Genomic DNA, 15,848 nt, shown 5'->3' with positions numbered 1-15,848 from the left:
ATTTTTTTTAAAAAATTCAAATGTTTTACAGGTTTGATTGAACTTCTTAAGATGATTAACAAAGGTATTTCAGTCTTTTTTTTCTCCCTAACCTAAAATTACTCTAGGCATGTAAAATCAACCAAATAGATTACAAAGAAGACAAAAATGACAAAAATTGTAATCTTGTGGTGAAGATATTAATTGGAGTCAATGATCGAAATGTCTTTCCATGATCATTGGCTTTTGTAATCCAGAAGTCTTAAACTTCAACATTTTCATTTCAATATATAAGTTATTATGTTAGAAAATTCCATTTAAAAACCTAGAGAAGTTAAAATGGTTCAAATACAGACATATAGTAAGTATTCAATATGTTTATCCAGTGATTTTTAAATATTCCTTTTCCTTGGACAATACTCATTAAACTGATTTTAATGGAGCAAAGTCATAAAAATCATTTTGCAACGATTTCATAAATGTGAATGAAAATATGATATGTTCGTTATACAATGCAAGCCACTCCAGCATCTTCAGCATGTGAACAGACTCTCACACCCCATTGTCTAATTTTACACTGTTCGATAGATGATTCTCTCCCAAAACAAAATACTTCATTCAGCCATATTGGACCAGTACCTGCAAAAATCAGATACGTCTGCATTAGTAAGTATAGTTTAGTGCTTATGTTTGAGTGGGACATAAATTTATTCACTAATTATGAATAATTAGTGAATTTCATTAATGGAAATTAATTCCATTAATTTATTCACTAATTTAACAAAAATGTGTTGATCATTATCTGTATACAAATTCTATGCTCTCCATTAAGATTCAAGAATGAATCCCCTGCCCTAGAAAACCTTATATTCTGTCAATGTGCAAACTACTAAAATACAAAGTAATGAGAGCTATAACGAAGGTACATATACAGTTCTACAAAATCATAGGTTAAAGGATGATGGGTTTTCTCTAAGGATTTAACATATTAGTTTTATTTTTAAACATAAAGAAGGAAATAAGCTCTAATAATAATGGATATACGCAATGACCCAGTGATCTGAGTATCTGCCTGAGGCGTGTCTGGAACGTAAGGTATCCTGGAGTCTTAGCTCCCAGTGTATTTCAGTTTACATGTGGCTGGCTTACCAAATATATTATCTATTTTTAATTAAACTAAGACTAATACAATCAGCAAAGGGCTTACAAACTATCCTGCAAGAAGACTGTGGATTATTAATTGCAAGCACGAGCAAACAACAAGAAAAGGCAGAGCTAATACGTAATGCTCTTCCTCAGACGCACTAGAAGGAAAAACACCAGCTGTCCGGAGTGGGCTACCTATAATTAACTAAATAAACAAGCTTAACTGCCACTTTCAAGATAAGAAGGTTATTTTATCAATGCGTAAGAAAACAACTGCTTTATTTGAACAGAACTCATGGCAAGAAAAGATAACTTTAAAAATGAATGTTTGGAAAAAAGCTTTTCTGATATTCTCTGAAGATTTTCTAACGGTATCACATACAAAAGTTCTCCTGTCTGTTACACTTAAGACATTTGGTAACAGAGCCTTTGAAAACCTTCTAAATGAATGATTTTGTTGGGTTTTGTTAAACATATAATATTGCAAACATCCTAATGAGTTTTCAAGAGCATTTCATGCTATCAAAAAACTGATAATTTAGCAGCTAAATTTTAACAAACACCTTTGCAAAACTAGGGGATGGTAAATAAATATATTAATACTGTATGCATAATCAAAAATGCATTTTTTCCATTTGGATCAAAATGATGTTGTAAAGTTCTCCTTCAGTCACAAGAGCTATATAAAGCATATTTAGAAATAAATTCAAATTAAGAAACAGATATTTGTGTAGCTATAAAACAGTAAAAAAAAAGTTAAATGAAGACTGGTTTTTCTGAGGCATAGATAATGGCACATATAGTGACATTACTCTTACATTTTTCATGTATTTTGTGAGCTCAATAAATAAAAATTGACAATATGTACATGGTTAATAATGTACATAATTTGTATAGTAGTATGTGCATATAATATATGAATAAATTAGCAGATATTGGGGATTTTGTAATCAAAATGTGGGTGACACATGACCTAACCTTAAAAAATGGATAGAGGTTTTCCATCTATAAAAAAAAGTCATTCCAAGGGGCCCACCCAGTGGTGTAGCAGTTAAGTTTGTGCTCTCTGCTTCGGCGGCCCAAGGTTCTCTGGTTCGGATCCCGGGCAGGGACCTACACACTGCTCATCAAGCCATGCTGAGGCAGCGTCCCGAATAGAACAGCTAGAAGGATATATAACTATGACATACAACTATCTACTGGGGTTTTGGGGAGAAAAAAGCAAAAAAGGAGGAAGATTGGCAACAGATGTTAGCTCAGAGCCAATCTTTCTCAAAGAAAAAAAAAATAACATAAATAAAAAAAGTCATTTCATATGGTGGGGGCAGCATGCAAATGCTTGCTGTATTAGAACAGTTAACAGTCTCCTGGCATCTAAAACACAAAGTGTATTAATGAGGGGAAGAGGACTCCTTGGGAAGATTGGATAGAAAGCTGGGGCCATGCTTTATAAATTTTTGAATTTTATATTGTGAGTCACCAAACAAATGATTTCATCAGAACTACATTTTAGAATTGTATGTCTGGCAGAAATGTGGAAGTTGGATTGAAGAAGAAAAAATCTGTAAGCCAAAATGACAGTTAATAGCAGGTCTATATGGACATTATTTTGAAGACTCATATTTTTATTTACTCTTAGAATTAGACAAGAAACTTTGATTTCCACGTATCAAATAAATTGGTAATTCACTTAATTTTTAAATAATGTATGACTTCACTAGAAAAATGCAAGACAAAATTATATTTAGCTTTACATTATCAAGATAATTAGGAACATTGTATTTTGCGTTTCCTATAATAGTAATTAAATCATTAGAATCCTAACAATGTTTCTATTAGAAAGGCAAAGGGTTTCCTGGACTGATCAATTACAAGAGCAGTAACCTGGAGAGCTCAAGTGTTTTTTGAAATGTTTATACAGTATTGGACCTTTTCGACTTGAAATTTTAAGGCAGATAAAAAGGAAAAGATTAGGGAGAATATGATCTCAAAATTGGAAACCTTGCCAGGAACACTTTTTGGTTCCCAAATTGCTCTGACTGGGTATAGCACTCTCCCTTTTGTGTTTGTGAGTGTTTCTATGTGTGAGCATGTTTGCATTATGAGGAGTTCTTTTTAAATATATCAAGTCTATACAAACTTTTTGGAAGCCCCAAAGGGCTACTCAAAAATATAGGCGAGGGGCTGGCCCAGTGGAATAGTGGTTAAGTTCGCGTGCTCCACTTCAGTGGCCCAGAGTTCACCAGTTTGAATCCCGGGCACGGACATACACACTGCTCATGAAGCCATACTCTGGCAGCGTCCCACATACAAAATAGAGGAAGATGGGCACAGATGTCAGCTCAGGGCCAATCTTCTTCACCAAAAAATAAATATATATTTTTATATATATACACACACACACATAGGCAGATAATAATAAACACACAAATAGTAAAACTACTCTCGTGGTAACATGAAAGGGAGCCAAAACAGTGGGACATTTACAAATTGTATTTATTACATTTATGGACATTTATAAATTGTATAAATAAACACAAGTAAAACTTTTGCGGAAAGCTGTGGCTCTGTCATAACTGGGAGTGTAAAGCTCCATGGCCTCTGTAGCCAGGGTGCTGGGATGCAAACACTCTACAATTTGTAGATCTAGTCACTGGATTTAGATCTCAGCAGTGCAGAATTTTTACAATCCAGGGAAAGAGAATGAAGAATGAGAATCCTCCCAATGGCTGCAGCTCTAGTAGGGCCATCCCCACAGGGGCAGCACAAGATAGATATTATTTAGTCAATTAATGTGCTGACATGTGAGCACAAGTGTTTAGAAACCACAGTATAGGAATTCATGAATGTTAGAATACCAAAGCTGTAGCAACCATAATGAATATTTAAGCCCAATCTTTGAAGAATTTACTATGTGGCTGGAAACATTCAAAGTACTTTTGATCTGTTATCTCATTGAATCTTCAAACAATCTTAAAAAGTTAAGTGCTTTTATAATGCCATTTACAGTTGAGGAAAGTGAAAATCAGAAAGAGTAACTTTGCCCAAGGTCACGTAGCGAATGCGGGATGGAGCGGACCTGTCCACCCTTTGTCTGCCTACAGCCAGTGCCTTTAATCAACGATTTACTGCAATCCCCTGCATTATTAGATTCAGCCATACAACAACTCTGTTTTGAGTGCCTACATGAGTGAACAAAATCAGAATCTATTCCCTATTCCCTCTTGGAGTGACCTCATGGTGAGAGCATATGTTTTATGTAAATGGAGTAACTGAGGTCACATATATAATTAGGGACAGACCTGATATTTACGTCTAGAACCCCTAGCTCCTAGTCCAGTGCTTTTCCCACCAAGAACACATGGGTGTAATAAATGTATTGTGCCCTTAAGTCACTCTGGTCTTTTGTTATGTGGAAAAGATTGACACAGTGAATCTGGTAGGTCTTCACATATGATTTTTAAAATTTACTTCTTATAATAACCTGTGAAATAATGGCAATTATCTCCATTTCATAAGTAAATAAATTGAGACTCAGAAAGGATGTATGACTTTCTCAAAATAACAGAGAAGAGAGCCAAGCCACAAAACATGATGACATTTCAAAGTTGGTGCTATTCACTGACTACATAGAAGCCCAATAGAGTTATAAAAATAATTTTCAAAGATTTGTTTTTTATTTTTATATGAATATATTCAGAACTATTGAGCCTAAGGGGAAAATTTATTTAATACTCATTTCCCATCTCCTTCCAAGGACATGTTCCAATGTTTTCTGCATTAAAAATTAATGCAAAGGTAGCATAAAATTCATAAAATTTCATCTTCATGTAAACCTCAAAGATTAAAAAACAAATTTGTTTTTATTTCTGTGGGTAATAACTGTTACTCAAGGATTTTTGGTGTTGCTGCTGTCATTGTTATTTTTTGCCTCTGAACTATTCTTTCTACTAGTGGAAACATGCAAAATTGATGTCTATATTTTAGATATGTTTATTTTCTAATCCTATCAATTTATCATCTTTCTATCTACCTAACCATTTATATACATCTACAATTTCCTTTACAATTTGAGGGCTGTAGGGAGGACAAATTGACCAATTTTGTGTTTCCAAAAGCAGACAATGATAACTGTATTGTCCATGGCTTCTGGAATTTTATGAGCTTGCTTTGTGATGCTTGAGAGTATGCTTGACAGATGATACCATTTCCTCTTAATCTCTCTTAGAAAAAAGGCAGATATTGGGGCCGGCCCCGTGGCTTAGCAGTTAAGTGCTCGTGTTCCGCTACTGGCAGCCTGGGTTCGGATCCGGGCGCGCACCAACATACCGCTTGTCCGGCCATGCTGAGGCGGCGTCCCGCATACAGCAACTAGAAGGATGTGCACCTATGACATACAACTATCTACTGGGGCTTTGGGGAGAAAAAGTGAAAAAAAAGGAGGATTGGCAATAGATGTTAGCTCAAGGCGGGTCTTCCTCAGCAAAAAGAGGAGGATTAGCACCATGTTAGCTCAGGGCTGATCTTCCTCACACACAAACACACAAAAAGACAGATCAATATCTGTCTTTGAGACAGATATTTCTTTGACAATATTTCTTTGAGAGATTTAAGTTTCTTTAATTTGATCTTCAGTAACCCACCACTTTTATGAAAAAAAAGGTAATCATATTTTATACATTAGCCAGATACATAGTAATGTGATGAAATTTGAGACTAGCCGCTGAATGATAAGTGGGTAAGCAAAAATCACTAATAGTTAAAAGTCTCTGAATGAATTTTAATGAAATCCAGTTATGACTGGCTGACATGAATTAGTATCAGTGTTAACACTTCTAGTTGGGAAATGCTTTGTCAACAGCTTCTCCATTGAGAAGAACATTGTTTTGGGGGGATCAGAGTTGAAAATGGAATGGGAATCAGAGTAGAGAATGGGTAAACTTAGACAATAGTTCTGGATTCTAGTTTTGTGGTTCTGGAGAAGCCACTTATTTTCCCTGTTTTATCATATAGGCAGAAGAAAGGGGTGGGACTAAAATAGCTCTAAGATTTCGTTGATACAATTCTAAGACTCTGAAGAAGCAAGCTCTTTAGAAATGAAGTTCTTAAGGAAAAAGAACGTAGGACATCCTGTCTAGTGGAAAGAGATAGGTGAAGGCATGAATCTTGGCCCCTCCCACACAACCACCACAACAGCTATGTAAATTCAGCCAAGTTTTGTGACAGTTCTGTCAGCTTTCATTATTTTCTCTATGAAAATTGGGGCTATATTAATTTTTCACAGGTACCATGAGCACTAAATGAGATCATGTGGTAAGCACTTGATAAACAATATTACCCTATACTTAATATTGTCTTTGTTACCGTAAGTAACAAAACAGATATGTTAAGAACTCTATAGACTCTATATCAGATTCCACAATATCCAACATTTAAACATCTACATTTTAAGACTTTCAGTGTGCAGGGAGCAGTATGTAAGAATTTGAGTTTTGACCCATTGATTTATTTTATTTATCTTTGGGATTATTTTAACTCTCACTCGCTAAAGAATAGTTCAGAGGTGCAGTTATGTTTTTGATCTTCAGTTTATTTTTGTATTTTTAGAACATTGATTATGGAATGTGAAAGGGGTAATGAATAAAGGATGGCCTTTATGTTGAGAATTTTCTTTTGTTTCCGCTTACAGGTTTGGAGCTTCAGCACAAACTCCTGTAAACTTAGAAGAAGATGAGCTAGCTGCTCTGGGTCCAACTCTTACTCCCTGCATCAGCAAACAGGCTCAGATACACCTGGAACAAATTCCCAGAGTACCACCATTGTGCGGCAAAGCTCATCCAAGTTTGGTCTCCCTGTAGGGAGACCATGGGGACAAAAGATTGGAAAGCCTGCACAGGGGGAGAAGTGACTTACTCCCCCTTCCCTGCCCTGAGCAATGACAAGCACCAGTGCTTCCTTAATTTAACCTTTTTGTCTACTCAGGAAAAAGAAAGAACACTCCACTTTATGCAAAAGACGCAACCTAATGAAAGAACGCATTTAAAGGAGCGTGCTTTAAGCTTTATTGCTATAAATCATTTTGCTTGCAGCTGCAAAGCTAATTGTTCTTAAAGCTAACAAGGATTATCTCTGGTAAGCCAGGTTTGCTATTTTAAAACCAGAAGAAAGAAAAGCAGAAGGGGAAACTGTGTCCAGAAAATTGTATGATTTCTTTAGTGGGGGAATTACATAAGGGGGATGAATTTAAACTTTTTTCTTCTTGTTTCAATTTTGGTAATACCATACAATATAGTGTTAATCTGATTATTCTTACTTTCCTAAGAGAATGACAAATAAAACTCTAAGGAATCTTTCTCCTTCTCTCCTCTACCCCTTCACTCATATTTCTAAGTTTCCTTTTCTACCTCTATTCTGCATTCAAAATTGCTTTTTCTTTTCCTCCTGAGTGAAACCATAAATTTAAGGTGGAGGAGTAGAAAAATAAGGAGGAGTTTAAACAGCTTTACATAAAAAGGTTGTTTGCCATGTCTAATCCAAAATCAGCTTACAATGTAAGCTTGTTTCTTAAAATACAATGTACAGTGAAGCAGATCATGAAATTCGTTTCTCAGATTCTTTTTCTTCAGAACAAATAACCTCAGTTCTATTATTTCTCCCAGCTCATTGTGCTGTATTATTTTAAAATTCTCATAGTCATTCTTCAATTGTTTGGGACTGAACTCTACCCAGAGAGCTGAAACAAGGGCTGGGTCTGTCTTGAGTGGAGTGAGGAGACTAGATCTCCCACATAGCACGCTTCTTCAGTCACACGTTTGTGCAACAGAAAATCACAATCAACTTATGACCCTTGGGACATCACTGACATCACTATGCAATATCATTCTGATCTGACTCTTCTACCTTTCAAGGAGGATGGCAAATAAACTTGGAATATACAGTTGGTGGTGTTGTGAACAGTGACCTTTGACACTATCGAGCAATACTATGAGTCACACTTCGGTGTGGGCACTTTCTATACACCAGCTCATTTAAGATTCAAAATAAATCTGCTGGGTTGGTGTTATTATTTTCATTATATTGGAAAGGAAATTAAAACTCTGAGACATAAGTATCAGAGCTAAGGTTTCAACTCGTATCTCAGTTATAAAACTCTTAGTCTTTCCAATTTACTTCAGTAGACACTTGAAAATGTGAAAGGAAAAACAAAATATGGACACACCTTGTTTTATTATAATAAAGCTCTAGTATAAATCTAGACTCACCAACTATCATAAATACACAGCCTCACTAAAAATGGACACTCATCTACGGAAGTAGTCAGTTATCTGAAGAAAACTTGAGAGAAATTGTCTCCACAGGGCCAAATAAATAATTTCACATGAGGCTGAACTCTATTGTTTCATTACTTATTTAAATAGAAAACATTTCCTTGCCAGTATTTCAGATTAATTATTTCCTTCGTTTCTTACCAGTACTTTAGACCAGAAATCCTTAGAGATATAAACAGGAAAGAATAAAAGCTGTGAGGGGAAAGGAATATTTTACTTGTGAGACGAGGCTTTAAAGTTAATGCAATCTTAAGACACAGTCGCCATCTATGTTTGGAACTTCAAGGGAAAAACAGCTTTGAAGTCTATGGCAAGGCTTCATATTCAAAGAAGAAATCTTGTTCGCTTTCCTACCACAAATTGTATTTTTCCAAACCTTACTAGTTTCCCTGAATTAAGGTACAGATACTACTGCTATTGCTCTAAATTTGTTCATCTCTTTGTAATAGATTAAAGGTTTACTTCAAGATATAAGAGATTAATAAACTGTGCTACTGGGTTTGTTTCTTAAAGATACAAAGCTAAATGCAGAGTTGTCAACTCTTTGGATAATCTAAGCTATAAAATAACTCATCTTGATGAAAGGTATTTTAGTATATTTTTCTCTTTTTGGATTGAGCTATTCAGCTAGTCCATGTGAATTAAATTATCCGAACATTGGCAAACTATATTTCATTTTGTCAACAAAGGTGATCCTGAGAATCTAAAGCATCTACATGCTGTTATCTCTGAAACTGAAGAATTTCAGGTAATAATAATAATAATAATAATAATAAGGATTGTATGTCTTCTGTTAGAATGGCAGCTATCCACTTCTCATATAACCTAACGGTCATCCAAAATGTTTTATACAATTATGTATTTAAATATATGGTCTCTCATGCTATGGATCATACTTACTGTAGAAATGGACTCTCTCCCCATACAACATTGTGAAAACTCAGATTGGCAGCTTAGTTTTGCTAAAAGATTGACTGATTCATTTGATTCTCTAGTGACCAAGAGTTGGGGGATTTTTTCTTTCCCCTTTCCTTGGGGAAAAAAAAAATCTAACTTATTGACGTGTAAAACATTTCACTTTAGGAGGTAAATTTTACAGGTGCAAGAATGATTTTAGTCTCGCACTTTTCAACCCGCGGAAAAAGTTCTGAAGTGTAGTAGAGAGGGAACATTTGGAAATTCCAAAGGTCTATTTGGTTGTGGCAAATTATGAATATTATTTCTATTTCCTTTGTTTCTTCTATTCAAACCTTTAAGGCACAAGTTAAAAACTGGTGGCCGGGGCTGAACCTGGGTGCAGAAATTCTCAACATCACCACTATCTTTTCTTGTCTAGCCTCTTCATGAAATTAAATTATCTTTCTGGCCTCTGAAGAGTTTAGAACCTGGACCCCTGCTTAAATTCATGTCTCAAGTCTGAATTCTTTTAGGTAAAGGAATAAACGATGTAATTGTGACCTGTTATTAATAGTATTCAGGTGTTTAGCACAATGCCTGGAATATAGTTATTACTCAATAAATTGTAGCGTAATATCACAATATCTTTTATGAATTTAAGAAGTTATCTTGTTCTAGTCTTTTGATACAATGATTTGACACACCTCCCTATTTAATCATATAGATAAAATAGCAGCATTAACAGTTAATTTTATCTCTATAATTTTGCATACAATTTCTTTGTGCCCATATCTATCCAGAATAACACTTATGAAATCAAGAGGGTCAAATCTCTTTTTTGGTCAACGTCAACTTCAGAGAAACCAATTATTTATTTATCAGATTTGGACAGTAGAATAAGTAAATAGGAAATGCTGACTTTAAAATTCTAGTTTATGTAGATATGGCTACTTCTAAAAAATCTCTTTGTCATTCAGAATTGAAGCCCCTGTATACATTTAATTATACAATAAAACTCTTTATAAGGTGCCAATGTAGAAAAAAATAATGAGACAGTAAAAATGTCACGGGTATGCATTCAAATATTTTGTCTTCTGCAAATTTTCTTCCTAGCTCTTTTAATACATACATAGAACAGGTTACTGAGTCATCCAGGTGAAAATACACATGCAGCAAAAGAATTAGTCAATGTTTTATCAACCTCAAATAGAGGGGAAAGTAACTTTTCTCTTCCCTTCTTTCCTGTCATGCTCCTTAAGGGAGGACAAGTCATAGCAGGAGGTATAGAGAGCCTGTGGAATTGCTTCCTTCTCTTTCGTGGCTCTTCACTGTCTTTTCAGAGTACAGGTGCTCCATCATGGACTAAGCATATACCTCATTTCTGTGGGACATGACTAGGAGGTAAACGAAGAAGGTGGCAGCCTCGTCTCCAGTTCCACAAGAGAGAGAATATGAGCGAGCACATGGAATTGCTCAGATGCCCACAAGACCCAGACAGGGAAACGGAGCTTCCCAGGATGTCACGCCGTGTCTATAATGCACCTTCCCCCACTTCTCTTATTCTGCTCTACCAATCACTCTATTTTCCTCTCTGTTAGTATTCTCCCACTAACCAATTGAGTCTAAACGAAATGCAAACCTTAATGGCGTTGGAGGGCATACGTCATTTGTTTTTAACATCCCTTTCTTTCCATTTCTACTTTCTAGGAAAGGCCATTGAAAAAACCCTACATCGAATTCTTCCTCCTATCCCGTATGTTCCTGTCTCTACTTGATTCTACATATTAGAGAATGCCTACGTTTCATTTTTTAAGAAAGAACATTTTCTTTAAATTACCTTGTCCAAAATAAGCTCCCTTATACACATTTCGAACACTTTGGTATCCCAAACTCCTACAGATGACCTGTCCAACGCGCAGTTCCCAGCGATCGTCACAAATTGTACCCCACTGGCCATCATGAAAAATCTCTACTCGGCCCTCCTGAGGGCCGCTACCACCAACCAGTCGAACTGTGTTAGATGGAGCTGTAACAAAAACAAACAGGGGTTAATTATATATATATAATACATATATATATAGAGAGAGTTTTATAATGCTTTTTAAAAAGCATTTTAGCACATTTTTCCAGTAAGCTCAACTACTAGAATAAATATTAAACTTTCTAGCACCACCTATTGGTAAAGAGTTTAATGGCAAACATTGCATTAGTCAAAGCTAAGGAGTAAAATGTATTCTCTCTGATTTAACATTTATATAAGTTACATATGCCAGCCCTGGCGGTGTAGTGGTTAAGATTTGGCACTCACACCACTGCGGCCTGGGTTCCTTTTCGATCAGGACACCACACTCCCTGTCTGTTGGTTGTCCTACTGTGGTGGCTGTGTGTTGCTGTGATTCTGAAAGCTATGCCACTGGTATTTTAAATAGCAACAGGATCACCCATGGTGGACAGGTTTCAGCAGAGCTTCCAGACTAAGACAGACTAAGAAGAAGGACCTGGCCACCCACTTCTGAAAAGGTGAGAGGATGGCACAAAAAGAAAGGATAGGTTTTCACTCTGCTGTACACAGGGTCACTAGGGGTTGGAATGGACTCCACAGCACTCACAATAAAGTTACATATATGAGAACACTTGAAAGACTATGTTCCAATAACTTTAAAATTCAACAGCTACAAGTTTGCTAATGTTATATAAATTTTTCATACCATTTAGAAAAATGTATAACAAAATGATTCATTATTTTCTTGACAAACTAACACACAAACTGGAACACACAATCCAGTGACTTTCAATGATATAGAAGGTTGAGATGGAGATACGTTATATCATAAACACAAAAATAGATGACTAAACATCCTATCTTTTACCAAGAGAAACAAGATAGCTAGAGTAACAACATTCATTTAGAAATAGCATGGGTATTCCTTGTTATAAGGCCCCTGGATTTTGTCCCAATAATGAGACAAAAATCAGACAATTTTTGTGTATTTTGAGAAATCACTAAAGCAGTAAACTTTGTGGAGAAATATACTATGTTTATAATTATAAAAGTAATTTTTTTCTGCAATGTCTAAGTAATCAAAATTGCCATATACAGGATAAATTTTTATAAAATCTTGATCATATGCAGAGATTTACACAAATATGGAATGGCTCTTTCCTATTTTTAAAAACAAACATACACATGTTGAACCTAGGGACAGATAAATAAGGTGTGTAATTAACATTACAAAAACAATTCACTTGGAATATTAATATTTCTTTAAAGAGACTGTACTAGTATTTGTTTAAAAATCATTTGACTGAAGAACAGAATGAAAGACAGAGACAGAAAATATTTTCTAAAATTTAGTTAGTGCTAAATGAAACAACAATATTCTCTAATAATCATAAAGCCAATGAATAAATACAGTTCTATTTAAATATATCTTTTCCAATATAAGTTTGAGAAACACTGTACTATAAAAAAGCAAGATATAATTATCACAACAAAAATATCTCTCTAATATGAAAATGGAACTTTAGGGAATAGGGTTTCATAGCTCAATTACTTGAAGAAATATTCAGTAACTTTTTTTTTCCTAATTGGAGTAAATTTTGTTGAAACAGTAATCCAATAACATGTAAAGAAAATCAACCATTTTCTATAATAAAACTGACTCAGCCACTCAGAGACATAAAAAGCTAACATGTTAATATGTAGTATTACAATTATAATTATTTTCTTGATTCTTTCGAAATATAATTCAGTGCTAAACACTGAATTAATGTAATCATGCCCAAGTGCATAAGCCATCCCTCACTTAATGAACATGAGTTAAAAACATTTTACGAAGGAAAATAATTTGGTATTACAGTATTCAAACTTTCAATTACCAAATAAAATACCTAGGTGACCCAGTCATTCACTGTAATTGCCTAAGAAAATAGGAAAGGATAATCAAGGAATGGATTGTGTAAAGTCTTAAAATATTAGAGTTATGTAGTATTAACCAGTGTCACTTCCAAATGTTTATTTTTATAGAAGTCAAATATATTCAAGCATAACATATTTATCATGATGTTATAACAAAACAGACACCATATTCAAACATTTGGTTATATGAGCTTGATTGTCTTATTGCCCAAATAAGTGTAGGAAAGTGTTCTCACTGTGCATTCTTCACCTCTTACCCCTCCCAAAATGTCATTCAAGAGCCTTGCTTGTCCTGGAGCAGTGGTTCTCAAACTTTAGTGTGTGTCTTAGTCAGCTTGTGCTGCTATAACAGAATACCATAGACTGAGTGGCTTAAACAACAGACATTTATTTCTCACAGTTCTAGAGGCTGGGAAGTCCAAGATCAAGGTGCCAGCAGATTCAGTGTCTGGTATGGACAGCTTCATGGCTGATAGACAGTTGCCTTCTCCCTGTGTGCTCACACGGCCTTTCCTCAGCATATGCCGGTGGAAAGGGAGAGAGAGAACACGCTCTCTGGTCTCTTCTAATAAGGGTACTACTCCCCTCATGAGGACCCCACCCTCAGGACCTCATCCAAACCTAATTACCTCCCAAAGAGCACACCTCCAAATACCAGCACATTGCTGTTTAGGGCTTGAACATATAAATTTGGGGTGGGGGCACACAATTCGATCCATAGCAGTCTGCACCGAAATCACAGATTGTTGGTTCCACACCCAGAGTTTCTGGTTTAGTAGGTACAAGAATTTGTACCGTTAACAAGTTCCCAGCTGATGCTGATGCTTTCATACAATCCTTTGGCCTCATTTATTCCAAAAAGAATGGCTGCAGATTTCTTCCAAATCCCCTATGTTTGTGGGACTTTGAGGGGGAGTTAGTCCCTCTATTTGAATTCTTTAAGGCCGAAAAGTTTGGGCATGCCTATGCCTGTCACCTAAATATTTTCAATTCTAAATCAGCTATTGACAGGTGACCACACTTTGCTGATCTTTGACCATCTGAACCAATATAGAGGGAAGAGACAGGTGAACAGACTCATTCAAGTGGCGGCATCACGCATTCACTTCCGTTTGGGTGACGGAGAAAAGTTCATTTTGTCGTTTTGAACAGCCTCAATGACAGCATTTTCTCTGTAAGACTGCAGGTCAGAAATTTCTCTAAACTTAGCCAACTCATTATATGGATGTAGATAATGCCCATGGTTTCTTTGGCATCAAGTTAACATGTTTAGTCAGATAGATTTTCATCCATTGCAGAATTTTTGTCTTGTACCTAAAGATCAGAAGAGAGTAATATTTGTATATTTTTTTTTCTGGGTAGCAGTCTTAATTTTCTTCTTAACTTTAATAATGTAGACTTTTTCCAGATTCAAATCAGATAAACACAGATAGATATTAACTATGTGCCCATTGAATGGTTCTCTGTATTAGTTCTTACATTGCCATTGGCTAAAAACAGAAACACAAACCAAAATGGAAATGATAATATATGTTAAGGACCACAGGATTCCCTGTGGAACCCGGGGATAAGATTATATTTAGGCATCTAAAACAGCTGAACCAAGACTCGGATCTGCTCAGAACTCTTCTCTCCAACTTTTATCCAAGAGTCTCTGTAAGTCGCTTCATTCTTCTCTTTTGTTGCGAGCTGGGTATCTTTGTTCCCCAATCGACATGACAGAACACGTCTGTTAACACCTCCTAAGTTTATATTTTACAGTCTCTTTCTCAATGGTAGTTCTAAAATACCTGGGGAATTCCTCCCATGGCCTAGTTTGGGCCAGATGTCCATTTATGGACTAAACAGTTTGGCTCAAAGACAGTGTCTCTTGCAATAACTTAGCATTCCTGGAGGAAGGGTGGGGAGGCATTTCCTTGTTGAAGGTGAGTTTTGAGTAAAGACATTAAGTCCAGTTCATAAAACACATTTTAATAATCTTGGTGCATTTATGAATATTAGTTATATATATGTTCAATCGTGTGTTCTTTTTCATATCTGTGACCATAGAGTGTAACAGAAATTAAAAATCCAGTTGTCAGATAATCCGGATTTTCGTTCTGCCTCTGATACTGTTTATGCGACCTTAATAAACCATTTAACCTCTCTAGAACCAAACTTTCCAACTGTTAAAAAGAGAAAATGATATTTTCTCTCAGTTAAATGCATCTAAACACAACTTCTCTGTGCCAGCATTTTCCTCAGTTACAGGAATTATTTGAATAAAACGCATATCCTGCCTTCAAGAATCATGTATTTTTTTAGGTTATTGTGAAGGTTCAAGAAATAGTTCATTCTTAAAATGGGGTACAAACATGAAGTTTTTATTCTTATAAGTTTTGAAAATTTTGAGGTTTACATTTTGTGATGAAAGCTTTAGAATGAATATATTATCTGTGATATTGATCACCTTGTTCACTAAATTTTTTTTTGCTAATTCCCTATTTAATGCTTATCCTTCTCAAAGAGCAGTTTGTAACCAACCAGGATAAGCTTCTGCAGGTAGACAAAACCTACCCATGGTTTAAGATGTAGGTTTA

The 15,848-nt window shown here is 35.5% G+C and overlaps 1 protein-coding gene across 2 annotated transcripts in view; it reads right to left on the bottom strand.

Annotated features, from left to right (window-relative positions):
• Window positions 1-398: 398 nt before the first annotated feature.
• The window catches only part of MSR1 (macrophage scavenger receptor 1), a 79,415-nt gene continuing 63,965 nt past the window's right edge, over window positions 399-15,848 (bottom strand). For both annotated transcript variants that reach the window (XM_014786305.2, XM_087418452.1), the window contains 2 exons: window positions 11,188-11,376; window positions 399-618 (listed from right to left, as the gene is read on the bottom strand). In XM_014786305.2, coding sequence (XP_014641791.1) covers window positions 485-618; window positions 11,188-11,376 — 323 coding nt within the window. In that variant the 3' untranslated portion in view covers window positions 399-484. The remainder of the gene's footprint in view (window positions 619-11,187; window positions 11,377-15,848) is intronic.

Source organism: Ceratotherium simum, chromosome 28 (genome assembly GCF_057802395.1).
Source record: "Ceratotherium simum simum isolate JZ-2026a chromosome 28, ASM5780239v1, whole genome shotgun sequence".
Lineage (NCBI taxonomy): Eukaryota > Metazoa > Chordata > Mammalia > Perissodactyla > Rhinocerotidae > Ceratotherium > Ceratotherium simum.
The sequence above is the reverse complement of the archived record's forward strand: the minus strand, read 5'-3'. Positions and strand labels throughout refer to the sequence as shown.